Source organism: Piliocolobus tephrosceles, chromosome 6 (genome assembly GCF_002776525.5).
Source record: "Piliocolobus tephrosceles isolate RC106 chromosome 6, ASM277652v3, whole genome shotgun sequence".
Lineage (NCBI taxonomy): Eukaryota > Metazoa > Chordata > Mammalia > Primates > Cercopithecidae > Piliocolobus > Piliocolobus tephrosceles.
Window position 1 is genome coordinate 33,541,410 of NC_045439.1, and position 27,526 is coordinate 33,568,935.

The 27,526-nt window shown below is 47.2% G+C and overlaps 1 protein-coding gene across 3 annotated transcripts in view; it reads left to right on the plus strand.

Annotated features, from left to right (window-relative positions):
* Positions 1-27,317, plus strand: part of ZFYVE1 (zinc finger FYVE-type containing 1) — a 60,801-nt gene extending 33,484 nt beyond the window's left edge. For 2 of the 3 annotated variants that reach the window (XM_023183118.1, XM_023183128.1), the window contains exons 4-12: positions 3,688-3,902; positions 14,586-14,692; positions 17,173-17,281; positions 18,591-18,688; positions 18,781-18,898; positions 21,076-21,246; positions 21,822-22,002; positions 22,595-22,708; positions 25,653-27,317. In XM_023183118.1, the coding sequence (XP_023038886.1) occupies positions 3,688-3,902; positions 14,586-14,692; positions 17,173-17,281; positions 18,591-18,688; positions 18,781-18,898; positions 21,076-21,246; positions 21,822-22,002; positions 22,595-22,708; positions 25,653-25,885 (1,346 nt within the window). In that variant the 3' untranslated portion in view covers positions 25,886-27,317. The remainder of the gene's footprint in view (positions 1-3,687; positions 3,903-14,585; positions 14,693-17,172; positions 17,282-18,590; positions 18,689-18,780; positions 18,899-21,075; positions 21,247-21,821; positions 22,003-22,594; positions 22,709-25,652) is intronic. The other variant, XM_023183139.1, reaches the window with a different exon arrangement.
* The last annotated feature ends 209 nt before the right edge of the window (positions 27,318-27,526 follow it).

Below are 27,526 nucleotides of genomic sequence, written 5' to 3' on the forward strand. Positions count from 1 at the left end.
TGGGAAGTGTGTGTGTAAGTTCTTATTTGTTTTCTTAGAGAAATAGGAAGCAAGATCGTCACCTGAGTGGTTGGAGGATGAGGGAAAGGTGCAATAACGGATTAGATTGGAGGGGAGCAGTAATTCTGGCCCCTGAAACAAGTGCAGTCTTCACTTGTTCATTCAGTCATCATAGTTTATTGAGTGCATATGTCATGTGCTGAGCACTGAGGCACAGAGCAGAAAAAACACTTCTTGTCTTTGAAGCGCTCACAGTCTACTTGGGGCAACCACACAGTGTTCTGTTCTGTAGTAGATGTAGTTTCGGAGCTGTGGGAGTCCGGAGCAGGGATGCTATACGTTATGGAATGTAGGTAAGAAGAGGCAACATTTGAGCTCTGAGAGACTTGGCTAGATGGAGGAGGGGAAGAAGATGCTCTAGGAAGAGCAAACTCCTAGTAGCATCAAGGAACAAGTTGTGTTCAGAGAACTGCAGGTAGCGCTGGGTGTGGTGGCTCACACCTATACTCTCAGCACTTTGGGAGGCCAAGGCAGGAGGATCCCTTGAGCCTGAGAGGTTGAGGCTGCAGTGAGCTGTGATCGTATTATTGCACTCCAGCCTGGGCAATAGTAAGACCCTGTCTCAAAAAAAGAAGGAAAGAAAAAAGAGACAAGGGAAGTAGTTCTGCAGTATGCTTCCAAAATTCCATTCTAACTCTCTTTGATGCATTCTCCATGTAGCATCCAGAGTGATCTTTTCAAAACCTTAATTTACACTTCAGGTCATGTAATACTCCTGCTTGCAACCTGTCATTGGCTTCGGACTACATCAAAATCCAAACTCCTAAATGTAGTGCCATCACTTTAACTCCTGCCTTTGTCTCTGACCTCCTCTAGTTACCCCTCTTCATTCTCCCCCTGCCCACTGAATGCAGCCCCTCCCCTGCCACCCCCACTGCCTTGTCTGAAGCATGGCTTGTGTGGGAGGGAATGATGGAGAGACTCAGGGATCAGATCATGGGTGGCCTTGACTCAGTTCTCAAGTATGGCAGAAGTCCATGAAGGATCTTAAGCAGAGAGTGAGATGATCAGATCTATATTTTCAAAAGATTCTCTGGCAACCTATTGCAGCATGACTGAGGCAGGGGGACCGGTCAGCAGGATATCAAGTCAGTCAAGTGAGAAGTGGTTGGGACTCAGCCAGGGCGGTGGCGGTACGAGGGAACTGGACAGAGCAGGCCATAAAGGAGGTTGAATCTGAAGGACTGCACCAGTTGATTCTGGTGGTACCAATGACACATGCCCTCTAGAAAAGACAAGACATGTAAACGTTCCCCATTGAAGGAGCAGATTAATTAGCAGGTGCCTCGAAGAAAAGGAGAGGAGGTGAGAAATGCTGACTTTCAGCTGCCTCCTGTGATCAATACTTTTATGCCGCTTCGGATCTTTACAGTGTTGGTGAGGGGAACGTTTAATTGCCAGTTCAGGATTTTGAAATAACCAGCCCCTTAAAAGGTATTGTATTTTAGGCTGAGCGTGATGACTCATGCCTGTAATCCCAGCACTTTGGGACGTTGAGGCGGGAGGATCACTTGAGCCCAGGAGTTAGAGACTAGCCTGGGCAAAATAGCGAGACCCTGACTCTACAAAAAATTTAAAAGTTAGCCAGATGCAGTGATACATACCTGTGGTCCCAGCTCTTTGGGAGGCTGAGGCAGGCGGCTCACCTGAGGATCAGAGTTTGAGACCAGCCTGGCCAACATGGTGAAACCCCGTCTCTACTAAAAATACAAAAATTAGCCAAGCGTATGGTGGTGGGCACCTGTAATCAATCCCAGCTACTCAGGAGGCTGAGGCAGGAGAATCGCTTGAACCCTGGAGGTGGAGGTTGCAGTGAGCCAAGATTGCACCACTGCACTCCATCCAGCCTGGGCAACAGAGTGAGACTTTGTCTCAAAAAGTAAGTAAGTAAGTAAGTAAAAAAATAAATAAATAAAAAGGAAATTAAAAAGTCCTTTCAACCTTTATCATCAAAACATTTATTGAATCCATCTGCACTATGGCTGCCCGAGTTCCTGGACACATGATGAGAGTGTGGACAAGCAAATACCCTTATACATTGGTCGTTTGCCCAGAGCTTCCTCACAAAAGATCAGCATTTCCAAAGTACAGAGAATTGTAAAAGTTCCTCAGTAAGGTGATTAGTTAAGTATATCCACAGGATCAAAGACTGTATTGCTGCTTTTCAGTGTATTGTGACAAGGACAGGTACTTACAGTATGTTATTAAGTGAGAAAAGAGCAAGTCGCATATATATGTTGCTAAGTCTGTAGGAAAAATGTCTGAAAGGGCCAACGTTGAGCTGTGGTTACTTTTGGGAAGTAGGTGAGAGCAGAGGACATAATTTCTTTCCGTTTATGCTTTGGCACATCTAGATTTTTCCCACAATGAATGGGTTTTTGGGAAAAAAGACTCCTCCTTGAAGTATAATGTGCATATAGAACAGTGCACATCATATCAAGAGTATCATGTGATGAGTTTTCACTGCCTGAATGCCCCTGCGTACTCAACGCTAGACCTTGGGACACCAGCCCTCATAGAAGCCCTCCTCACGCCCTTTACCAGGAAAGGGTAACCTGAGTTCTGACAGCATAGATTAGTTCTGCCTGATTATGTACTTCATATATATTGAGTCAGAGTATCTTCTTCTTTTTTTTTTTTTTTTTTTTTGGGACGCAGTCTCGCTCTATCACCCAAGCTGGAGTGCAGTGGTGCTATCCCAGCTCACTGCAACCTCTGCCTCCCGGGTTCAAGCAATTCTTCTGCCTCAGCCTCCTGAGTAGCTGGGATTACAGGTGTGCCCCACCAGGCCTGACTAATTTTTGTATTTTTAGTAGAGATGGGGTTTCACCATGTTGGCCAGGCTGGTCTCTCAAACTCCCGTCCTCAGGTGATGCACCCACTTCAGCTTCCCAAAGTGCTGGGATTACAGGTGTGAACCAGTGCACCCACCCGTATCTTACTTTTTTTTGAGATGGAGTCTCCCTTTGTTGCCAGGTTGGAAGTGCAGTGACATGATCTTGGCTCACTGCAACCTCCACCTCCCAGGTTCAAGTGATTCTCCTGCCTCAGCCTCCCGAATAGCTGGATTACAGGGGCCTGCCACCGCTCGGCTAACTTTTGTATTTTTTAGTAGAGATGGGGTTTCACCATGTTGTCCAGGATGGTCTCCATCTCTTGACTGCGTAATCCACCCGCCTCGGCCTCCCAAAGTGTTGGGATTACAGGCGTGAGCCACTGCGCCCAGCCGTGTATCTTACTTTTATAGTGAAAGATTTTGTTGTTGTTGTTTGAGACAGAGTTTCACTCTTGTCTCCCAGGCTGGAGTGCAGTGGTACGATTTCGGCTCACTGCAACCTCCGCCTCCTGGTGGAGGAGAATTACTTTTCAAGTGATTCTCCTGCCTCAGCCTCTGGACTAGCTGGGATTACAGACATGCGGCACCACGCCTGGCTAATTTTTTTGTATTAGTAGAAACAGAGTTTCACCATGTTGGCCAGGCTGAACTCCTGACCTCGGGTGATCCGCCCACCTTGACCTCCCAAAGTGCTGGGGTTACAGGCGTGGGTCATTGTGCCTGGCCTACTTTTCTTTTTTTTTTTTTAAATGTCTCTCACTACCCATGTGCCTGTGTTTCTGCTTGTCTAGATCACCCCTCAGAGGTGCCAGAGAAGCTCATCCAGGACCGGTTCCGGAAGCTGGGCCGCTTCCCTGAAGCCTTTAGTTCCATTCACTACAAGGGAACCAGGACTTACAACCCTCCCACGGACTTTTCTGGGCTTCGGCGGGCTTTGGAGCAGCTACTAGAGAATAACACCACCCGCTCTCCCCGGCACCCGGGAGTCATCTTCAAAGCCCTGAAGGTCAGTTGGCTTGTGCCCCAAGGGCTTCTCATTGGGGTGCCAGTGGGTGGCAAGAACACTCAGTTTGTCAGCTTTTGTGGTGCTGGTGATTGGAAATCTGGGTGGAAAGATGTTATTAAGAAGCGGAAGCACATGAATGGAGTCTGCACCTGTCAGATGCTTTCATCTTGCCAGGAGTGCAAATATGGGGAAGTCATGAGTGATGATTAAAAAAAGTGCCTGGTCCTCAGCTAGGAGAAAAACCAGGCTCTTAGAGAATAGGAGGAAGCACTCATTTCTGGCTGGTGTGGCTCAGCCCTGGCAAGTTGGTGTCATGTTGAGTCTCACTTAATCTGGACAGCCTTTATGCTTTTCTTAATGTTGACTCACTGTTTTTTTCATATCTAAATTAATTTATTCATAGAGGAAACTTTTTGTTATCATTAAAAGTGGAAAACTAGTATCACAAGTAGAATTTTTTTTTTTTTGTTCCGGGGGCATTTAGGAGCAGAGGTTTAATAGGCAAAAGACAGAGAAAGAACAGCAGCTCTCTCTCTCGTGAGAGAGACGGCACCTGAATGAGACTTCAACCCAGAAGTAGAAAATTACCAAAACAAAACACAAAAATAGATACACAGTAACACTACTATTTATTATATACCAAAGTTCAGAGTACTCTATATGGATTAGTTCCCTTCATCCTTACACCAACCCCTAAGTACTGTTAACATCCTCATTTGCAGATAAGGAAGCGGAGGCATCAAGAGATGAAGTAATTGGTTATACACAGTTACTGAGTGACAGCAGGCCTAAACCCTGGGCAGTTTATGCTAGAGCTCCTTCTCATAACCATGAAGGGTGTACTGCCTCTCAGCAAATAAAATTGCATGTTATTCCTTAGCTAGAGACTATTAAGCATGGAAGGTTCTGATACTGGCGCCTGTTTTTTCTTTCTTTAAGAGGGAGAATTACGGCCAGGCACGGTGGCTCACGCCTGTAATTCCAGCACTTTGGGAGGCCAAGGCGGGTGGGTCACTTGAGGTCAGGAGTTTGAGATCAGCCTGGCCAACATGGTGAAACCCCATCTCTACTAAAAATACAAAAAAATTAGCCGGGCATGGTGGCTCACTCCTGTAATCCTAGCTACTAGGGAGGCTGAGGCAGGAGAATTGCTTGAACCCGGGAGGCGGAGATTACAGCGAGCCAAGATCACCCTACTGCACTCCAGCCTGGGAGACAGAGCGAGATGCTGTCTCAAAAAAAAAAAAAAACAAAAAAAAAAAAAAAAGAGGGAGATTTGGCCTCTTAGAGAGAGGTGGAGATTAAATGAGAGCATACTTAAGAAACAAAGTACTTGTTATACAGTAAAAATGTTCAGTGAATGTTAATTGTGAGTAATATTAAGGAAAAACTATGGAAAATGATTAATTTGAATAATTCATGAAATACATACATTTCCAATTAGAATTTGAAGTTCAAGTGCACTTAGTTGTATTGGCTAATAATGTCCTTGTAGTGGCTCAAAGGCAGTCAAAGTGGAAGATTACACTTACGTGATGCAAACATTCTGAAAAGACGCTGAATCAGGCAAAGGGCTGTAAATCTGATCACTGTGCATTAACAGGCAAATAGGCCAGAGGCTGGATTATAGCAGCTCCTTTGCTCTTCTGGAAGCTAACCCAGATTAATGTTTAAATAAGACCATCAGGGACACTGAGCGCTGTAAACTGTAATTAGTGCTCAGATATTTTTTTCCCCTCAGGAGTCTTGGATGTCCTACCTCAGGCCAATTTATTACCGGCTTTGAGAAAGATAGTTACACTGTATTCTTCCGAGGTGGTAAGATTCACCAAGCTTTCTGTGATTAAAATGAATCTGTCGGGTGAAGTGGCTTATGCCTGTCATCATTCCTAGCACTTAGAGAGGCGAAGGCAGGCAGATCACATGAGGCTAGGAGTTCGAGGCCAGCCTGGCTAACATGGTGAAACCTGTGTCTATTAAAAATACAAAAATTAGCCGGGCGTGGTGGCGGATGCTTGTAATCCTAGCTACTAGGTAGGCTGAGGCAGGAGAATCGCTTGAACCTGGGAGGCGGAGGTTGCAGTGAGCTGAGATGGCGCCACTGTACTCTAGCCCAGGCAACAGACCAAGACTCCGTCTCAAAAAAAAAAAAAAGAAAAAAAACGCTGGGCGTGGTTGCTCATGCTTGTAATCTCAGCACTTCGGGGGCCGGATGGATCACTTGAGGTTGGGAGTTCGAGACCAGCCTGACCAACATGGAGCAACCATGTCTCTACTAAAAATGCAAAATTAGCTGGGCTTGGTGGCGCATGCCTGTAATCCCAGCTGCTCAGGAGGCTGAGGCAGGAGAATTGCTTGAACTTGAGAGGCGGAGGTTGTGGTGAGCAGAGATCTCACCATTGTACTCCAGCCTGGGCAACAAGAGTGAAACTCCGTCTCAAAACAAAAAAAGAACCTGGTCAGCTGGAATTCTGATGATTCCCAGTAACTGGCATCCCCCAAATTTTACCGAGATCTGACATTTTCTATTCTCTGAGTTGTAGAGGCTGTGCTGTACTGAGCTGCGGGCCTGACTGCTTTTGTCTATGGGAAGGAGTCATTTGTTTAAGCTGGCAATTTGGGTTCTCCCCAGAGAATTGTGCAGTTGTTGCAGTTTACCCAAATCTTTGAAAAAATTGGTTTTGTACTTTCTTGTTTTTAACATCCTTTAAATTAAAAATGCTTAATTCTCTGGTTATCACTCTAATAGCCACCTTTAAGGTCTGCCTTAGGCAAATTGACCAAGTAGAGTTTTATTGTTGTTAAAATAGACTCTAAAGTTTTCATAGTTCACATCAGTGTATAATATAAATGGCTATGTTTTCTTCTCCACTTACATTTTGTTTTACGCTGTTGTATTAATTTTTGTTTTTTTTTTTTTGAGACGGAGTCTCGCTCTGTCGCCCAGGCTGGAGTACAGTGGCCGGATCTCGGCTCACTGCAAGCTCCGCCTCCCGGGTTTACGCCATTCTCCTGCCTCAGCCTCCTGAGTAGCTGGGACTACAGGCGCCCGCCACCTCGCCCGGCTAGTTTTTTTTTTTCGTATTTTTTAGTAGAGACGGGGTTTCACCATGTTAGCCAGGATGGTCTCGATCTCCTGACCTCGTGATCCGCCCGTCTCGGCCTCCCAAAGTTCTGGGATTACAGGCTTGAGCCACCGCGCCCGGCCTAATTTTTGTATTAGTAGCCTGAGTCCTTTTGAGATAGAAGAGTTGGAGTGGGTATAAACAGATAAATGATACATGCCAGAATAATTTGTTTGGCTTCTTGAATCTTCCATTTTTTTTCTTTTTTCTTTCTTTTTTTGTTTTGAGACGGTCTCGCTCTGTCGCCCAGGCTGGAGTGCAATGGTGTGATCACAGCTCACTGCACTCCAGCCTCTCACAGCCACTGCACCAGGCCCCAAGAGCTTTTAACTCCATGCTATATTCCTTCCCAATAGTTATTTCACTTCTAAAGAGGTCAGAGGATGTGACCATTTTAAAAGGTTCCTGATACATACTGTCAGTTATATTTGAGTATTTGGTTATTTTAATTAAAAAAGAGACATCATTTAAAAAATTATAAAAGCAATGCATGTTCATGATAAACAATTCAAGTACTGCAGAATGTATGAGACTTAAGTCCCCTTTCCTTCCCCTACCTCCCCCCTCCTCAGTCTGTGGAGGTAACTCTTAATACTTTCTCATATAAGTGTTTAGAAATTTTCATTGCTATGTAACCACATGCATGAGTATATGTTTATAATGTATGTTTTTCTTCCTGAATAAATGGGATCATAGTAAAGTTAAATCCTTTTCCCCTGCCCAGTATCCTTTTCTAACTCTGCAGATAACCATTATTAGTAGTTTATTATATATGCTTATAGAAATTGCAAATGCTGGCTGGGTGCTGAGGCTCACACCTGTAATCCCAGCACTTTGGGCGGCTGAGACAGGCAGATCACGAGGTCAGGAGTTCAAGAGCAGCCTGGCCAACATAGGGAAACCCCGTCTCTACTAAAAATACGAAAATTAGCCGGGTGTGGTTGCGGGTGCCTGTAGTCCCAGCTACTTGGGATGCTGAGACAGGAGAATGGCTTGAACCCCTAGAGGTAGAGGTTGTGGTTTGCCGAGATTGCGCCATTGCACTCTATCCTGGGCGACCAGCAAGGCTCTGTCTCAAAAAAAAACAAAAAGGAAGAAATTGCAAATGCTGTAAAAGTGCATGTGTGTGTATGTATATATATTTATCCTTCATAAATGAGATCATACCATTTATACTATTCTATGATTTGGTTTATTTTCACTTCTTTTTTTCTTTTCTTTTCTTTTCTTTTTTTTTTTTGAGACAGAATCTTGCTCTGTAGCCCAAGCTGGAGTACGGTGGCACGAACTTGGCTCACTGAAAATTCTGCCTCCCAGGTTTAAGTGATTCTCTTGCCTCAGCCTCCCAAGTAGCCTGGATTATGGGCACCTGCCACCATGCCCAGCTAATTTTTGTATTTTTAGTAGAGATGGGGTTTCACCATGTTGGCTAGGCTGGTCTGGAACTCCTGACTTCAGGTGACCCACCTGCCTCCTCCTCCCAAAATGTTGGGATTACAGGTGTGAGCTACCATGCCAGGCCCAAAATGCCTGATTATTTTAAATTTTAAATGCCATTAGTATACTTAAAAAAAAAGTTATTAGGCCAGGTGCAGTGGCTCACGCCTGTAATCCCAGCACTTTGGGAGGCCGAGGCGGGCAGATCACCTGAGGTCAGGAGTCCAACACCAGCCTGACCAACGTGGCGAAACCCCGTCTCTATGAAAAATACATAAATTAGCCAGGCGTGGTGGTGTGTGCCTGTAGTCCCAGCTACCCGGGAGGCTGAGTCAGGAGAATCCCTTGAACCCCAGAGGCGGAGGTTGCAATGAGCCCAGATTGCGCCTCTACACTCTAGCCTGGGTGACAGAGCAAGACTGTCTCAAAAAAAAAGAAAAAAGTTGTTAGCTATATCTTATTTATGAAGTTCTACCTGACTGATGCAGTACTCTATTGGATTCAAAGGGAGTTGAAGTACTACTTTTGTGTTTATTATTGACCAGGAAATGTGGATTTGGAAATGTGATGAATGAGAAGGAACGGTGTTTGGTGTGCACACACTCATGCACGTGTGTGTGTGTGTGAGAGAGAGAGAGACAGAGAAAGAGCTGTGCAGCTATTTTCTGCCCTAGTGGCTTGCCCATACATACCTGGGAGTGGTTTCCCTGTTCCTCCTGCTGACAGGATCAGTTTAGATGTCATTCAGCCACACTGTTGTGCAGGCCCAGGCCCCTTTTTTTCTAGCTGGCTTATGTCCCATTTCTTGACTCATTTGCTCAGGGTCCATGGTAGCAACAGCCCAGATACCTACAAGCAGTGCATACCTGCACTGAGCAGATAAACCTGTTTACAGGAAACAAATGCTCAGGTTTCTGTCAAATAGAGGAATTAATATTCAATACTGGAATTGAAATATTGAGTTAACTATGGTTGTCTGTACTTACAGTTCTGAATAATTGGGAGAACCATTTCATAGTTGAATTTGTATAGGTTTTATGTAATTTTGTCTTAATTTTTTTTTTTTAAGACAGGGTCTGGCTCTGTCCCCCAGGCTGGAGCGCAATGGCATCATCTAGACTCATTGCAACCTATGCCTCCTGGGCTCAAGCCATCCTCCCACCTCAGCCTCTCAAGTAGCTAGGACTAATAGGCACATGCCACCATGCCTGGCTAATTTTTGTATTTTTTGTAGAGACAGGGTTTTTGCATGTTGCCCAGGCTGGACTCGAACTCCTGAGCTCAAGGTATCTGTCTGCCTTGGCCTCCCAAAGTGCTGGGATTACCAGGATTGAGCCACTGTGCCCAGCCTTTATGTAATACCTTCTTTAACCTCTGATCTCTAAATGTAGAAACTCTTGACTTTCCAATTCTGTCACATCGGGAAGCATTTATAAAGTATTTACAAAGTTATATTTTGTTGGGGTGTGATATCATTGATTACAGAAGTGTGTCTATTTCGAGTCAGGAAATTCACTGCTAGCCCTTGATGACTGGGGCCAGCCCTACAGATACAATAGAAAGAGCCACACTGTTGTCAAGGCAACTGAAGTTCAAGATCATCTGGTCTCCAGGCAACCTTTTTCAGACTTGCCTCAGATGCTTTCCCAAGCTTTCTCGGGGTAGGTGGGCCCTTCTCTGTCTTTCTCTTCCAGCTTTGGGATCTCAGGAGGAGGAGAGCCCAAGAAACTGTGGAATGATGTGAGGTTTGGAATTTTTGAACCTGCTAATAAGTATATGGATCAGGTGGTATGTAAAGAAAAACTAGGGCTGGGCGCAGTTGCTCACGCCTGTAATCCCAACATTTTTGCAGGCTGAGGCAGGTGGATCACTTGAGGTCAGGGGTTTGAGACTAGCCTGGCCAACATGGTGAAACCCTGGCCCTACTAAAAATACAAAAAATCAGCCAGTCATGGTGGCACGTGCCTGTAGTCCTGGCTACTCGGGAGGCGGAGATTGCGGTGAGCCACAATCACGCCACTGCACCCAGCCTGGGTGACAGAGTGAGACCTGCACGTTATGCACATGTACCCTAGAAGTTAAAGTATAATAATAAAAAAAAAAAAAGGAAAAGTTAATTAGATTCTAAAGGAGGACAGTCTCTCCCTACCCTGGTATCTAAAACATGCTGACGTTGGATTTTTTTTTTTTTTTTAACAGTTACTGTTACTTTCCCACACTCTTGATTCTTGTAAAGCCTCCTAAAACTTGTCAAGGTCTGATTCATTAGTCAGGCTGTGACTTGTGAACGAGTGAGATGCTTGTTCTCTTACCTCGTATGCAAGAGTGTGGGTGGCCAGCATCTGAAGGCTGGCTTGCCTGGAGTTCTTCTCTTTCTTATGTCATAAGAGGTTGCCTGTTACCTTGGGTAACATAAGCCAACCGTTAATTTGTCTGGGGCAGGGAACGATGGCATATGTACTGTGGCAAATCAGGCTGCAGATTGTTTCACACCTTGCCTTGAGATACTTACAAATGCCCCCATTTCTCTGAAGAACTTTCAGAGAAGTGAACCAGGTCACTTGGGTTGAAACAGTGAGAACCTTATGCTGAATTGGATCCTAATTTCCCATTTACTGGGGGTTGGCATCCTCTGTGAATTCAGCCCAGCTGTTGCACTCATGCCAAATTTGATATTATTTGTCCTTAGAAAAACCAATACTTAGGCCTGCCTTTCAGGTTACCTGTTTAAAAGAAAAACTCTGAGGCTAAAAATTGCTATTCTTGGCTGGGCGTGATGGCTCACGCCTATAATCCCAGCAGTTTGGAAGGCTGAGTCAGGAGAATGGCTTGAGTCCAGGAGACCAGCCCAGGCAACATAGTGAGACCCTGTCTCATTTAAAAAAATGGAAAAAAAATTTTTTTTCTATTCTTTCTTTTTTTTAAAATAATAATTGATATTTTTTGGTGTTCCCTATACCTTCTATAGTGGCTTCTATATTCCTTAGCTGTCTCCTCTTTTTTTTTCTTTCTGTATCATCTCATAGATACTTCAGTGTCTTGGCCAGGCACGGTGGCTCACGCTTGTAACCCCAGCACTTTGGGAGGCTGAGTTGGGTGGATCACTTGAGGTCAGGAGTTCGAGACCAGCCTGGCCAACATGGTGAAACCCTGTCTCTACTTAAAAAAAAAAAAAAAAAAAAAATTGTCCAGACATGGTGGTGGGGGCCCGGGCCCGTAATCCCAGCTACTTGGGAGGCTGATGCAGGAAAATCGCTTGAACCAGGAGGCAGAGGTTGCAGTGAGCCAAGATCAAGCCACAGCACTCCAACCTGGGTGATGGAGTGAGACTCTGTCTCAATAACAAAACAAAAACAAACAAAAAGTATTGGGTCTTGGTGGCGTGTGCCTGTGGTCCAGCTACTGGGAGGTTGAGGGAGGAGGATGGCTTGGGGTTAGGAGGGTGATGCTGCAGGGAGCTGTGAACATGCCACTGCTCTCCAGCCTGGGTCACAGAGTGAGACTCTGTCTCAATAAAAAACCTCCCTTTTCCCATCAGGCTGAGGCAGGAGAATTGTTTGAACCTGGGAGGCGGAGGTTGCAGTGAGCCAAGATCATGCCATTGCACTCCAGCCTGGGTGACAGGGCGAGTTCTGTACATATCTGTTTGAGAAACAACCTGGAAAGTTGTTGGTAATTTGGCCAGTTAGGGAGTAGTTAGCCTTAAATTTGAGAGGACCTTTGGGGATGGGATGAAAGAAGCCTAGGGCAAAGGCAGGGCCAAGAGAGGAGGAGGGCAAAGGTTGGTTTGTGAAGGGGAGTTGGTACGGTGCACTTATTCCGGCAGTTCTAGCTGAGTACCTGTTAGTACCTTTGCTAGGATTTGGTGGAGGATGCAAAGGTAGGAAGCTGCTTTCACAGTATATATGATCTAGTCTTGGAGATAAAATACAGCAGGCCCATAGCTTTGCATCATTGCCTAATTACTTAATACCGAGTTACAGTATTGAGTACATTGGGCCTTCAGAAAAGGCAGGGAGTGATATGGTTGAAGAGGCTTCCTTCACTGGAAGAGGTGAGACTGCAAATATCCGTGAAGAATGGGTCTCATGCAGAAGCAGGAGAGAGAACGCTGTATAGGTCGAGATGTATAGGCCGACTTGTAATTCCACTTGCCTTGCTTCTCATTCTCAGCATTTCTATATATTCATTAATACCCTCTTTCAAGATCTTCACGTTTTCACTTTTTTTTTTGAGACGAAGTCTCACCCTGTCACCTAGGCTGGAGTGCAGTGGCATGATCTTGGCTCACTGCAACCTTCCTCCCTGGTTCAAGCAATTCTCCTGCCTCAGCCTCCTGAGTAGCTGAGATTGCAGGCGCCTGCCACTATGCCCAGCTAATTTTTGTATTTTTAGTACGGATGGGGTTTCACTATGTTGGCCAGGCTGGTCTCGAACTCCTGACCTCGTGATCCGCCCACCTCGGCCTCCCAAAGTGCTGGAATTACAGGCATGAGCCACCATGCCCAGCCCCATGTTTTGACTCTTTACCAAAGTATCCCCAAGAAGTATAGGACTTATGCATTTTTGTCAGACCACGTTTTTGTTGTTCGAAGTGCAGGGTTGCCGCTTGGTCAGCCGTCGCTGACAGACGGTGTTCTATGGCCTCTGCAGTAGCCCTGCAGGACCTGAATGAGAGTGTCCTCAGGTGAGTTGTGTACCTTCAGTTTGACCCACTCGTTGCCACTGTTCTGGTCCTGCACCTGACCTGACTCAACATTGATATTATATGCCTTTGTAGGGACTTGAGTTTGCAACTCCTGGTGTTAAGACTGCATTGGAAACAGGAAAAGGAACCTTGCATAAGAAGTTCTAATTGTTCAGCTGGGCACAGTGGCTTATACCTGTAATCCCAGCACTTCGGGAGGCCGAGGCGGGTGGATCACCTGAGGCCTAGAGTTCAAGACCAGCCTGGTCAACATGGTGAAACCCCATTTCTACTAAAAATACAAAAAATTAGCTGGGTGTGGTGGTGGGCGCCTGTAATCCCAGCTACTTGGGAGGCTGAGGCAGGAGAATCTCTTGAACCCAGGGGGCAGAGGTTGCGGTGAGCCAAGATCATACCACTGCACTCCAGCCTGGGCAACAAGAGCAAAACTCCGTCTCAAAAAAAAAGAAAAAAATGAAGTTCTGATTGTTCTTAGTTTAAAACCTAACCTGCCCTTTTTCCAGATCTCATTTAAAATTCTCTTCTGCCCTTTTACTGAAGGAAGTAACATCTTGTCCTTTTGTTTAGGCTCCTTTCCCTTATTTTCCCTTGAATAATGCCTGGCTGCCTCACACTGGGGCTGGGCTGAAAGTTAGAAGCTTGGAGCAGCATGTACTTAATGACTTCTAAAGCGTGGAAAGTGCCTGTCTGTAATTAGCCTGAGGAATACTTTCAATATCCAGTAATAAGTGAAGATAGGGTTAGGAATGGAAGCTACATTTCAACCTGAAATTTTCAGTTTGCTTTGTGGATATGTTATCTTCTTGGCATTTATTTTGGCCATTTGCTGTCGTTTGGGTAATGTCTGTTTTGGGGGTTGGTAGAGTTGATAAATGACTGGCAAACACTATAATCATTCTTCTTGTTTTTTTTTTTTTTTTTTTTCTGCTGACATTTTTCCTACTTTGAGTTTGTCTATGGCCTAGTCAACTCCAAGTGAGTGCCTGTGGTTATAACTGGGATAGAAGCCCAGGAAACTCACAGGTCACATCTGGGCTCTGCCTGTGGCTTAAAGAGGAGCTGTCCTCATGCGTCTGGGTTTCTTGGTCCCAGCCTCACATAGATGAAATGGGCATTAGGCATTATTTGTGGTGGTCTTGAATAAAAGACTGAGTGGTGTGAGGTGTTTATCACCTGCAAGGCATTTAGGGGAGAACAGTAACTTTGCTTATCTTGACCTCTTGGGGAATGGGCTGGTTCTTTGCAAGGATTCCCAGGGTAAGGACTGATCGGAGTTGGTAAGGTCAAGGGTAATGAGCAGAAGTTACTGGATTTCCTTTGTGCCTGTGTTGCTTGTACGGTGCCTGCAGTAGGGGGCCAAAGTGCAGAGCTCTCTGCCGAGTGCCCTCACATGTCACCTTCCCTCCTTGGCAGGCACTGAGCGACCGCTTCAGCGGTGAGATCCCGGATGACCAGATGGCGCACAGCTCCTTTTTTCCAGATGAGTACTTCACCTGCTCCTCCTTGTGTCTCAGCTGTGGGTAAGTAAGGCTGCTCCCGAACCCCCACTCCGTACCTTGAGAACAGAGCCTTTGAGTGGTGCTTCCTAGACTTCGGTGTGTATGCACATCCCCTGCGGTCTTGCTGAATTACAGGCTGTGATTTAAATTATCCAAAATGGTACACTCCCATGTTCCCACGAGATCCTGGTGGTCTAGGAACCACACTTCTGAGGTAGCAGGAGCTTGAAGGACACATGGTTGTGCAGAATCTCCTGGAAACTCCAACTGGTATAGACGTGAAATGGACCAGCTTCTGGTCTGGGAGGCTGTTAGGGCAGAAAACTTTGGGTTGCCTGCTTTTCTGTGTCTCTTCTACCAGAGCTTCCAGTCACTTACTCCTAGTATTCCAGTTATTCAGGTGATATGTGAGTGCCCCCCTGTGCAAAGTACTATGGGTAGGATTCCTTTCACTATGAGAGCAAATGTTTAGAGCACATTAGAATTTTCTGGGGAGGTTTCAAAATTACCGAGGCCAGGGCACCACCTTCTGGGATTCTAACTGAGTGGGCTGCGTGTAGGACCTCTGCACTGGTAGGTTAAGATGCTCCTCAGAGGATTCTAAACTGCAGCCTGAGCTGAGGACATTGAGTTGGGACAGTACTTCTGAAACTTCCATTGCATATGCATCACCTGGAGATTCTGTTGAAACGCAGATTCTGAATCAGGTCTGGGTGAAGCCTGAGATTCTGCGTTTCTGTCAAGCTCCCGGGCGATGGCTGTGCTGCTGGCCTGTGGACCACACTTTGTTACAGTTAGAGCAGTGATCCACACATTTTAGCATGCATCGGAAAAACCTGAAGGGCAGGATCACTGGGCACCCCTCCACAGTTTCTCATTCAGTAGGTCTGAGGTAGGGCCTGGGAGTTTGCATTTTAATAAATGTAGTAAATTCTCAGGTGATGTTGATGTTGTTCCTGGGGACCAGCCTTTGAGGATCACTGGGTTAGTTTGAACTGTTGATAGCTGTTAAATCAGTGTGGTGACTTCACTGATGGGCCCCAGGGGATTTAAATGCGTTATGTCGAGGTCAGATGGCAATCTCCATGTCCTGTAGACAGTCCCTCCCACTCTCTTCACTACCAAATTGTCTTCACTCCTACCGGAACCAGTGCCCCTGTCCTGCACACTTGCCGTTTTACAGGAGTAGACCTGACCTACATCTGTTATGAATGGTCATTTCACTTTGAGTCCTGTAGGCCACCTGCTGCATGCAGAACCACCCCTGGCCTTGGTGAAAAAAAGACCTGGCTCTTGGATTATACAGCCTGGGCAAGGGAGGACTAAGGATTATCTTGGAGAGTTCAGCTTGGAAAGGGGCGAGGGATGTTAGTTGCCGGTATGACTTGCCTTCCTTTTTGCATGCCCCATGAGCCTAGAGGCTTAAGCACTGTTGGATCATTGCTTTCCTAATGTGAGCCTCCTCAGGATTTCTGGAACTTTCCCATTGGAATCATAGTGAAATTCTAAAGTCCTGATCTCTGTTTTTGCATTGTCAGGATGGCAGAGCTCACTGTTCATTTGGAAGGCTTGTTCAACCTAAGCCTCCCCTTAAAGCATTGCCAAATTTTGGGGTTGGTTTTCATTTTGCATCTTGGCAGCCTGTTCTGGGTAAAATGTTCCATTTCATCTTGTTTGGATTTTTTGAGTCTTCTGAGAGCCATTCAGGTTTTGGCTCTGGTCAAGTTGGTATCTTCTGGCTCCTCCATTTCTGCTGAGGGGACAGGTAGTTTTTCCAAGAAGAGATTTCTGGGGTTTTTTGTTTGTTTGTTTTTGATATGGAGTCTCGCTCTGTTGCCCAGGTTGGAGTATAGCAACGTGATCTCTGCTCACCGCAACCTCCGCCTCCTGGGTTCAAGCGATTCTCCTGCCTCAGCCTCCTGAGTAGCTGGGATTACAGGCATGCACCAATATGCCTGGCTAATTTTTTTGTTTTTTTAGTAGAGATGGGGTTTCTCCATGTTAGTCAGGCTGGTCTCGAACTCAGTGCAACCCCCACCTCCTGGGTTCTAACGATTCTCCTGCCTCAGCCTCCCAAGTACCTGGGACTATGGGTGCCCGCCACCATGCCCAGCTAATTTTTGTATTTTTATTAGAGACGGCATTTCACCATGTTGGCCAGGCTGGTCTTGAACTTCTGACCTCAAGTGATCTGCCCCCCTCGGCCTCCCAAAGTACTGGGATTACAGACATGAGCCACTGTGCCAGGCTGAGATTTCTTTTTCCCCTGTGTCCTCATACAAGGATAGTAGTCGCTGTACCTGTGTAGTGCTGTTGATTGCAAGGGTAACACAGAGGCATGTGGGTTTCCGGCTACCCTTTCTGTGTTCAGCATCTGAGGCCCAGTTAGTAATCAAGATCTGGTCTTAGCCTTGTGCCTGACTCAGGGTCAGACTGTTCTGTAGAAGTGGCACTGGCTCCTATTTTAGCCACCTCATTGTCAGTCTTTGGACTTCATTCAGGGTTGGATGTAAGAACAGCATGAATCATGGGAAGGAAGGAGTGCCTCATGAAGCCAGGAGTCGCTGCAGATACTCCCACCAGTATGACAACCGAGTGTATACTTGCAAGGTGAGTCCTCTGAGCTCTCCCTGTGTCAGCAGCGGGCCTGCTGACCACCCTCTCTTTGGCAAGACTATCTTGGGGTCATTTTTTGCTGCATGCCGAAGTATTTGATATTCAAATAGAATATTTCTGGAACTTCTCTCCAGCTCTAACAAAAAGCACTCACATGTCCTCATTGGTGAGAGTCCCTTTGTTTACTGTTTTAAGCTTATTTTCTCCTCATTCTGTTGAGCTTGTATGTAAGGGTCATTTACATCGAACATTCATTCTTTTTTTTTTTTTTTTTTGAGACAGAGTCTTACTCTGTCAGCCAGGCTGGAGTGCAGTGGCACAATCTCGGCTCCCTGCAGCCTCCATTTCCCAGGCTGAAGCAGTTCTCCTGCCCGAGCCTCCTGAGTAGCTGGGATTACAGACATGCGCCAGCACGCCCAACTAATTTTTGTATTTTTAGTAGAGACGAGGTTTCACCATGTTGGCCAAGCTGGTCTCGAACTCCTGACCTTAGGTAATCTGCCCGCCTAGGCCTCCCAAAGTGCTGGGATTACAGGTGTGAGCCACCGCGCCCGACCTTCTGAGACAGAGTCTCACTCTGTCGCCAGGCTAGAGTGCAGTGGCGTGATCTTGGCTCACTGCAACCTCCACCTCCCGGGTTCAAATGATTCTCCTGCCTCAGCCTCCCGAGTAGCTGGGACTACAGGCGCTCTCCACTATGCCCGGCTAATCTGTGTATTTTTTTAAAAATAGAGATGGAGTTTCACCATCTTGGCCAGGATGGTCTTGACCTCTTGACCTCTTGATCCGCCCGCCTCAGCCTCCCAAAGTGCTGGGATTACAGACATGAGCCACCGCGCCCTGCCGAACATTCATTCTTAAGAGCAGAAGTGCTCTTCAGGACACTAGGACACTGGTGTTGTATTGTCCTCCTGTCTGTGACAGGTATATAATTTAAACCCGGTTTCTGGGCCCGGATGGACACACACTCAGTTCATTACCATTCTGGGGAATGACTTCTTTAGAGGAATGAACCTTCTTCTGAGGCGCTAACTCCAGAGTCTGAAAGTCTCTCAGCTGGTTTGGTTTGTGGAGAGTGGGATGGATGTGGGGGGTGTGGTGTTGGGGGGTGTAGATAGGAAAAGCTAGCAGAAGGCTGGGCATGGCGGATCACACCTATAATCCCAGAACCTTGGGAGGCTGAGGCGGGCGGATCGCTTGAGCCCAGGAGTTCGCGACCAGCCTGGGCTGGTAAAACTCTGTGCCTATTAAAACAAACAAACAAAAGACAAACAATAAGCTAGCAGAGTGTTTCCTGTTTCAGGCCTGCTATGAGAGAGGCGAGGAAGTCAGTGTAGTGCCCAAAACATCTGCTTCCACTGACTCCCCCTGGATGGGTCTCGCAAAATATGCCTGGTCTGGGTGAGTTTAAACAACATGGCTAAGGGTTTTCTAGTTTGTTTGTCTCCCCAGGCACCTGGCTGGGTAACCGTATTGATTTGCCTTTCTTGTAGGTATGTGATCGAATGTCCTAACTGTGGCGTGGTCTATCGTAGTCGGCAGTACTGGTTTGGAAACCAAGATCCTGTGGATACGGTGGTGCGGACAGAGATTGTGCACGTGTGGCCTGGAGTAAGAACTGTTGAATTTCTCTGTTTTCCTTTATTTTGTGTTGTTCAGTTTTTCATGTGTGTAGAAAACTGGAGCCTGCTTAAAATTAAGGTTAGCCATGAATTTCAGAATGTTGGTGGTTTAGAATGGCATGATCTGGAGAGCTTTTTTGTTCTCTAGACCTTTAATTGTTTTTATTTCTTCTTGCATATATATTAGAAGTACAACTTTTAAATTAAATAAACCAAAAATCTATAGTTTTACTTCTTTGGCAAATAAAACATTTTTCCATGTTCTACTCGTTCATTTTCTATATGTGTATGTTTTTCTAGATGCAAATATAATTTACATGCCTTTTTTCTGCTTTTTTTCTCATAACGCTATTTTATTTAGTTTTATTTGCACCTTTTTAAAAAAAATCATTAAAATGTTAGTGACCATTTTTGTGTAAAAAAGCCTTTTTTTGTTTTAGGAAATTTTCTTGAAGTATATTCTAAGAAGTGGGATTCCTATAGACCCTTAATCTTTTTTTTTTTTTTTTCTTTTTTCTTGAGACGGAATTTCGCTCTTATTCCCCAGGCTGAAGTGCAATGGCGAGATCTTGGCTCACTGCAATCTCCACCTCCCAGGTTCAAGTGATTCTCCTGCCTCAGCTTCCCAGGTCGCTGGGATTACAGGCATGACCACTGCACCCGGCTAATTTTGTATTTTCAGTGGAGATGGGGTTTCTCCATGTTGGTCAGGCTGGTTTCAAACTCCCAACCTCAGGTGATCCGCCCACCTCGGCCTCCCAAAGTGCTGGGATTACAGGCGTGAGCCACGGTGCCCGGCCTAATGATTATTTTTTAATTTGATTTTTGAATTCCAGATGTCAGAAATATAAATCTGTTTATGAGGCAGTGATATCATGCTTTCATTCTGCATTAAATCACTGTTCACACTTAGCATTGTCCATAAATCACAACAAATCCAAAACCTTTTCCTTTCATGCGAAAAAGACAAGTGATTTTCCCTGAGGGACTTATTTGACTCTGCGACATTGTCCTTGCTGGGTGATTCCTAAAGCCACCGTTCAGCCTAGTCCTACCTGCAGGTCCCCTCCTGAGCTTTCCTGGATCCTATAGGTACCATAAAACTGAAGATTTCCTTATTTTTCTCCTCCTTTTTCTAATTTTCAGGCCCACTGAAATCTGTTATTGTATAGTAGTCTCATTATTGGAGCCCACCTCCTTGGCATAATGGTTTATGCCATTCTGTCCCAAGGATTTAACATGGCCTTATAGTACGAAAGTAAAGGTGGTAAGATAGTTTATATTCCAGGAAAACAGGACTGCAGTAATTTACCGTCAGGTCACGTTCCTCACAGTCCTTGAAATTAGGGAGGATACAGATGTCTTCCCTGCTGTTTGTTTGCTCGTTCATTCCTTCCTTCATTTATTCATTATTTCAGCATACATTGTTGTGTACCTTATGCCCAGCATTGAGCTAGTTACTTTGCAAAATACAAAAAAAAGAAAAAGAGTTATTGTCAGGGAGTTCAGAGTTTAACAGGGAGTCAGATACATAAATGGATATTGTACTTAGACACACAGAAATAGGATTCCTAGAGATGTCCAAGTATTAGAAGAACTGAGAGGAAAGATTCTTAACTAAGCCTGCGGTGGGGGGCCTCCTGGAGGAGGTATCATCTCCTGTATTATATGGGCTTAGTAAGTCCTAAATTGAACAGCTACACATCAAATCTTTTTTTTTTTTTTTGAGATGGAGTCTCGCTCTGTCGCCCAGGCTGGAGTGCAGTGGTGCGATCTCGGCTCACTGCAAGCTCCGCCCCCCGGGTTCATGCCATTCTCCTGCCTCAGCTTCCTGTGTAGCTGGGACTACAGGCACCTGCCACCATGCCCGGCTAATATTTTTTTTTGTATTTTTAGTAGAGACGGGGTTTCACCGTGTTAGCCAGGATGGTCTCGATCTCCTGACCTCGTGACCCGCCCGTCTCGGCCTCCCATACACATCAAATCTTATGGTCGCTTTGGAGAGAATAAAGCCAGAGGGATTCCTGGTGTGTCTCCATTCTTCCCTGCCAGGGAGTTAATGGTTCTGAGTTGGCCACGGTGAGAGTGCAACTCACCAAACATCCCCCTTCCTCCTTCATTTCACTCCCTTCTCAGAGCATGATGGAAGCCTGCTTTTCATTTCAGACTGATGGGTTTCTGAAGGACAACAACAATGCCGCCCAGCGCCTGTTGGACGGGATGAACTTCATGGCTCAGTCAGTGTCTGAGCTTAGCCTTGGACCCACCAAGGCTGTGACTTCCTGGCTGACAGACCAGATCGCCCCTGCCTACTGGAGGCCCAACTCCCAGATTCTGGTATGGTGTGGCAGGATGCCCCTCCACCCCTGGCACAGCCCATCCTGCCTAATGCCGCTTTGCCCTGTGCTAAGCTTATTCTGTGAGGGAGATGCAAACATTTTCTGCCAGTGCCGTGAGCTCTGTGAGTACTGGGAAGGGGAGGAGTCGTTGAGGCAGCCAGTTTTCTCTTTGTCCATTGATTTCCCTTCGTGTTTTCCTGCAAGTATTTTCTCTTTGGTGAGTTTTAGTTTCCTTGTGTGTGACGACCAGTGAATATTGCTTAGTGAGAATCTGGAGGAAAAGTGGTCTTTAGAGGTTATTTAGGGTCATCCTCAGCTTGATCCATTAATGCTACAGCATCCATAGCAAGAGAGCACCCAGCTTCAACCCAGACACTTAGTGAAGGGAAACTCACTGCCCACCAGGCTTCCTTTTCACTCTCAGATAACGCGTTACTAGAAAGCTTTTGTCCTTGTTGAGCTAACACCACCTGCCTTAGTTTCTGCTTGCTCCAGGGTCTTGTAGACTTTCTCAGCTGAGCAGACATGGACCATACCTCCCTGCCTCTGTGTTTTGTTTTGGGCTTGGAACAGAGCTGCAACAAGTGTGCGACGTCCTTTAAAGATAACGACACTAAGCATCACTGCCGAGCCTGTGGGGAGGGCTTCTGTGACAGCTGCTCATCAAAGACCCGGCCAGTGCCTGAGCGGGGCTGGGGCCCTGCGCCGGTGCGGGTGTGTGACAACTGCTACGAGGCCAGGAATGTCCAGTTAGGTAATGTGGGGCCTGGGAGCTGCAGGGGTGGAGGGGAGAACCTCCCACCTTGGCCCTGGGTGCTAAGAACTGGATATCCAGACACCCCAATCCCGCTTCTACCCACATCTCCCTTGTGAGAGCACTTCTGGTCTCGGCCAGTCAGCCTCCAAGCTCCTTGTTAACAGCGTCCTGTGGGTGCTGTTCCTCAGGGGCTCGAACCTGTCCTGTGTTCTCAGCTGCAGAGGTGCTTCTGGGGGAAGGGAATGCACACATAGCAACTGAGTTCTGAAAAGGCTGCAGTGTTTACCAGAGATGGCTTAGACCAGTCTTCTCCTTTGAGAACGTTCTAGTTTTTGCTCCTAGAACCTTTCTGCCTTAATGTAAAAGGGTGATAAAGGAGCCCCGGAAGGTGCAGATAAAGGACTAACAGATGGCATCTAATTTCAGGGTCTGGGCCGACCTGACCCACAGCGCAGACCCTTGCAATAGTTGTAGGACAGCACGGTGGTGTCTGGGATCAGAATCCAGAAGCATTCTGCTGTTGGTCCCTGAGTTCTCCATTTGGGAGAGGACTTAGAGGTGACAGCTTTTCCTTTATTATTGTCTACAGCTATTACCGAGGCACAGGTGGACGATGAAGGTGGAACACTCATTGCTCGGAAGGTGGGCGAAGCCGTGCAGAACACTCTGGGAGCTGTGGTGACAGCCATTGACATACCACTAGGTGGGCCTGGCAGTGCTTCTCTTGGGTGTAGCGGATGTGGGTTGAGGGGTTTCGGGTGCCCTGGGCTCTCACTTTGTAGAGGCTTGCCAACCTATATTGAGATGGGCGGTAAGGAATCAATTACACAATGCCACACATTTGCTTACTTCTGCTGAATGCCTTAGTAGTTTCATGTTTATTCCTGGAGGCCATATTCTCTTATAGCATCTAGTGCTGTGTAACAAGCTACCTTAAAATGTAAAGGCTTAAAACAACCATTTTTGATGTCTTTGTAGGTCTAGAAGTCAGGAAGGGTAATTATTCAGCTCCAAGTGGCATTGCCTCTAGTTACTACCTGATATTCCAGGGTGGCAGCTGGAGTGGTCTGAGGTCTCAAGGGTGCAAGCTGACCTCACTTACAAGCTGGGTGCCTTGGCAGGGACAGTTAGGTTGTGTGTAGCAGAGCCTCACCCGCTCTGTGTATTTTCCAGGCCTCTTCAGTGGTTCTTTGGCACTTCTTAAGTGATGTCAGGGTTCCAGGAGCTAATGTTCCAAGAGACAGAAAGTGGAAGCTGCCCATCTCTTTTTTTTTTTCGAGATGGAGTCTCACTCTGTCACCCAGGCTGGAGTGTAGTGGTGCGATCTTGGCTCACTGCAACCTCCACCTTCTGGGTTCAAGCAATTCTCCTACCTCAGCGTCCTGAGCAGCTGGGATTACAGGCACGTGCCACCATGCCCAGCTAATTTTTGTAGTTTTAGCAGAGACGGGGCTTCACCATGTTGACCAGGCTGGTCCCAAACTCCGACCTCAAGTCATCCACCCACCTCTGCTTCCCAAAGTGCCGGGATTACAGGCGTGAGACACTGCGCCTGGCTAAAGTTGCACATCTCTTAAGGCCTAGGACTGCAGACGGGCACTTCTGCTGTCATCTCCTGGAGTCTGCTGCAGTCACAGGGCTTGCCTAGATTCAAGGGAGGGGGCAGGAGTGTCAAAGATGGAAAGTGGGTCAAAGATTCTAGGGCTGTCTTTAATCTGTCACACCAGCCAGACTGTTAGTTTAAGATTTAAAATAGCTGGCCGGGCGCAGTGGCTCAGGCCTGTAATCCCAGCACTTTGGGAGGCCGAGGCAGGCGGATCATGAGGTCAGGAGATCTAGACCATCCTGGCTAACACGGTGAAACCCCATCTCTACAAAAAAATTAGTCGGGCATGGTGGCGGGCACCTGTAGTCCCAGCTACTCGGGAGGCTGAGGCAGGAGAATGGCGTAAACCCGGGAGGCGGAGCTTGCAGTGAGCTGAGATGGCTCCACTGCACTCCAGCCTGGACAACAGAGTAAGACTCCATCTCAAAAAAAAAAAAAAAGATAGCTCCCCAGCCCTGGATGTGAGAGGGGTATTTGTATTCAGGATGGCGAGGTGGAGAGGGAGGGAAATCAACCAGTGCATGGCGGGCTGAGGCAAGGCTGGCCAGGCCTGGGGCAGCGTGGCACACGGTAGGGGAGCAAGCAAACGTGGGTAGTGATGAAAATGGCCTGGAGCAGATTTCCTCATTGCGGCTCACAAAGTGAGTAGATGACGTAGGAATTGCTGGATTTGCCCAAGCTTAAATCTCAGGTTGCATCTGTCCTCAGGGGTACCTGGGAGAGGCAAGGACTGTCCTTGGCACAGAAGGCACAGCGTAGCCTGCTGGCTGTCCTTACCAAGTGCTACCATCCTCAGCGCCCACAGGGTGTTGAGTACCAAGCCAGTATGTCAGGCATGTTCGTTCTTCTCATCCTCATCACAGCTCTTGAAGGTGGCTTGTTAAAGATGAGTAAGCCCCTGAGAGGTTAGCTAACCTTTCTTTCTTTCTTTCTTTTTTTTTTTTTTTTGAGACTGACTCTTGTTCTTTTGTCCAGGTTGGAGTGCAGTGACATGATCTTGGCTCACTGCATCCTCTACCTCCCAGGTTTAAGCCATTCTCATGTCTCAGGCTCCCAAGTAGCGGGGGTTACACCACCATGCCTGGCTAAATTTGTAGAGACAGAGTTTCACCATGTTGGCCAGACTGGTCTCGAACTGCTGACCTCGAGTGGTCCGCCTACCTCTGCCTCCCAAAGTGCTGGGATTATAGTTGTGAGCCACCATGCCCAGCCTTAGCTAACCTTTCTTAATCCAGCAGCTGCTGATTAACCTGATCTCAATAGAACTGGAATTTGAGTGTCTGACTCCAGAGCCCAGACTTCCTTATAGTTCTTCCAGGGCTTCTGAGCATGGCTGCCCCTTCAGTTTACAAAGAGGGCTTCAAAGATATATAAATATCAAGGAGCTGGGTATGGGAGTGCATGCCTATTATCCCAGCTACTTGGGAGGCTCAGGCAGGAGGGTCCCTTGAGTCCCAGGAATTTGAGACCAGCCTGGGTAACAGAGTGAGACCCTGTCACAAAAGAGAAAAGAAAGGGCACGGTGGCTCATGCCTATCATCTTAGGCCTACAATCCCAGCACTTTGGGAAGCTGAGATGGTCAGATCACTTGAGGCCAGGAGTTCGAGACCAGCCTGGACAACATGGTGAAACCCTGTCTCTACAAAAATCAGCCAGGTATGGTGGTGCACGCCTACAGTCCCAGCTACCTGGGAGGCTGAGGTGCGAGGATTGTTTGAACCCAGGAGGCAGAGGTTGTGAGCTGAAATCGTGCTACTGCACTCTAACCTGGGCAACAGAATGAGACTCTGATTCCAAAAAACTTTTAAAAATGAGAAAAAAGAAAAAGGAAAAGGGAAAATCAATGCCTGTGCTACAGCCCCAAAGACTCTGATCTGGATATGAGTGGCAGAGCCTGGGCATCTGCATTTTAAAAAATCTCTGTCAGCGGTTCTGTGTGCAGTTGGGATTATAAGCCAGTAAGCATCTGAGGATGCCCTCTTCCTAGCTGGGCCTTGGGGTCTTGGGCTTTGGGTGTCCTGACCATTGTTCCCGCTATAGGTCTGGTCAAGGATGCGGCCAGGCCTGCGTACTGGGTGCCTGACCACGAAATCCTGCACTGCCACAACTGCCGGAAGGAGTTCAGCATCAAGCTCTCCAAGCACCACTGCCGGGCCTGCGGACAGGGCTTCTGTGACGAGTGTTCCCATGACCGCCGGGCTGTCCCTTCTCGTGGCTGGGACCATCCCGTCCGAGTCTGCTTCAACTGCAATAAAAAGCCCGGTGACCTTTAACCCCAGCCCCCTCTCCGAGTCCTTCACAATTCCTTAGGTTCTCAGGGTTAGAAACAGTCTCGCGAGGTAGGCCCTCCTCCCGGTCACCTGCTGTGGTGTGTGTCCTCTCCTGTCTGCATCCCAGGGCCACTTTCCCTTAGTGGAGGTGAGCCTGGCGGCAGGCCCGAAGGCATGGACCCCTCAGGGCAGGGGACTGAGCAACTCGACACAACGGGGAATGAACCTGAATCTGTTGCATTTATTTCAGTTAAAAATAATGAATATATATGTGTATATATCTCTCTCATATATACATATGAAAGGCACTCGGGGCATATCGAGGCTGCTGCTGGCTGCGAAGACTTCACACAGTGGCCCCCGCACAGGGTGAGGTGGCAGTGGCAGCGCGTCTTCCTCACGAGCCGAGCCAGGTCCACGGCCACCGCGTGGCTGGCCCCTTCCTCTGCTGCTGTCGGAGCCTTGGAAGCCTCTCCTGTCCTTGGCTCTTCCCTCCATGCCTGTCAGCTGCCTGGGGAGTGAGCCTCCCACGTCCTTCTTGCCTGAAACGGCCTGAAGGGAATTCTCCCTGGGTCTCCTGGGAGTCGAATCCCAATTCTTGGCTTAAGCCTGTTTTAGTCAGAGACCACCCAACTTAGTGTGCAGGTCACCAGAGTGGGTGGAGGGTCAGAGGTCGAGTCTTCAGCCCTGAGAGGTGGAAATGCAGGTGCTGTGCTGTCACTGGTCCCCCAGGGGATGGCAAGGAAGGAACTGAGCCTTTCCGGGCAGGGCTTCCTGCCCCGGCGCTTTCTCCACTCCGCTTTTCCCGAAAGGCGGCGCCCAGCTCCTCAGTCGAAGCACCCGCCTCCCACCCCTCCGTCCCCTGGAGCCCGCCGTCTGCTTCTGAGTGTCGCACTAGGATTTTCATTGCTTATTTTAAAGTGTCTTAATCCTTTGTTCCCCAACACATAACCCCTCTAGCTCTCGGAGGGGCGATCATGAGAAACCTTCCAGGGAAACAGAGCACAGGATGGACTGTTAGTTGTTTTTAAAAGTCTATATATAATTTCAACAGATCATAAAGAAAAAATTTATCTCTTTGGTCCTTGCAAGAGAAGTCAAAGGAACTTTTGTTTCTCCTCAAGAGCCTGGACATCTGTCTGTCGTGACTGGAAAGAGCCCGTTGTGCTGAAATCTGTCATCATGGTGGGTTTGATCTTCAGTGGCCAAACATGAAGAATTAAAGTGTAATTCTTGACTGAACTGGTGGGTGGGTTGAGCTTTAGGGAAGTATGTGGCGGTCATTCCTGGTGCGCGTATCGGTGTGACATGAGCCCTGGAGTGTGTCGTCCCTCTCAGCCCTGCTCCTCCTGCCTCCTGGGGCCCAGTGACTGGGGCCCTACTCTAGAACCGTGTACCATCCAATTCGCCATCATAAAGGAATCTTCCTGCATCTGGACTGTGCTGGCTCTTTCCTCTCGTTCCATCAGTGCCTCTGGCCACCGTCTCTCTCCAGCTGATGGTGGCTTTCAAAGCAGAGGCCAAGTAAGGGGCATGTTTCTAGGGTGGTAATATTTTACCTGCAAATACTGCAGTCTTTTACTCTGACAAATAAGAACTTTTCCAAAATCACAGCCAGCCAGGCGTGGTGGCTCATGCCTGTAA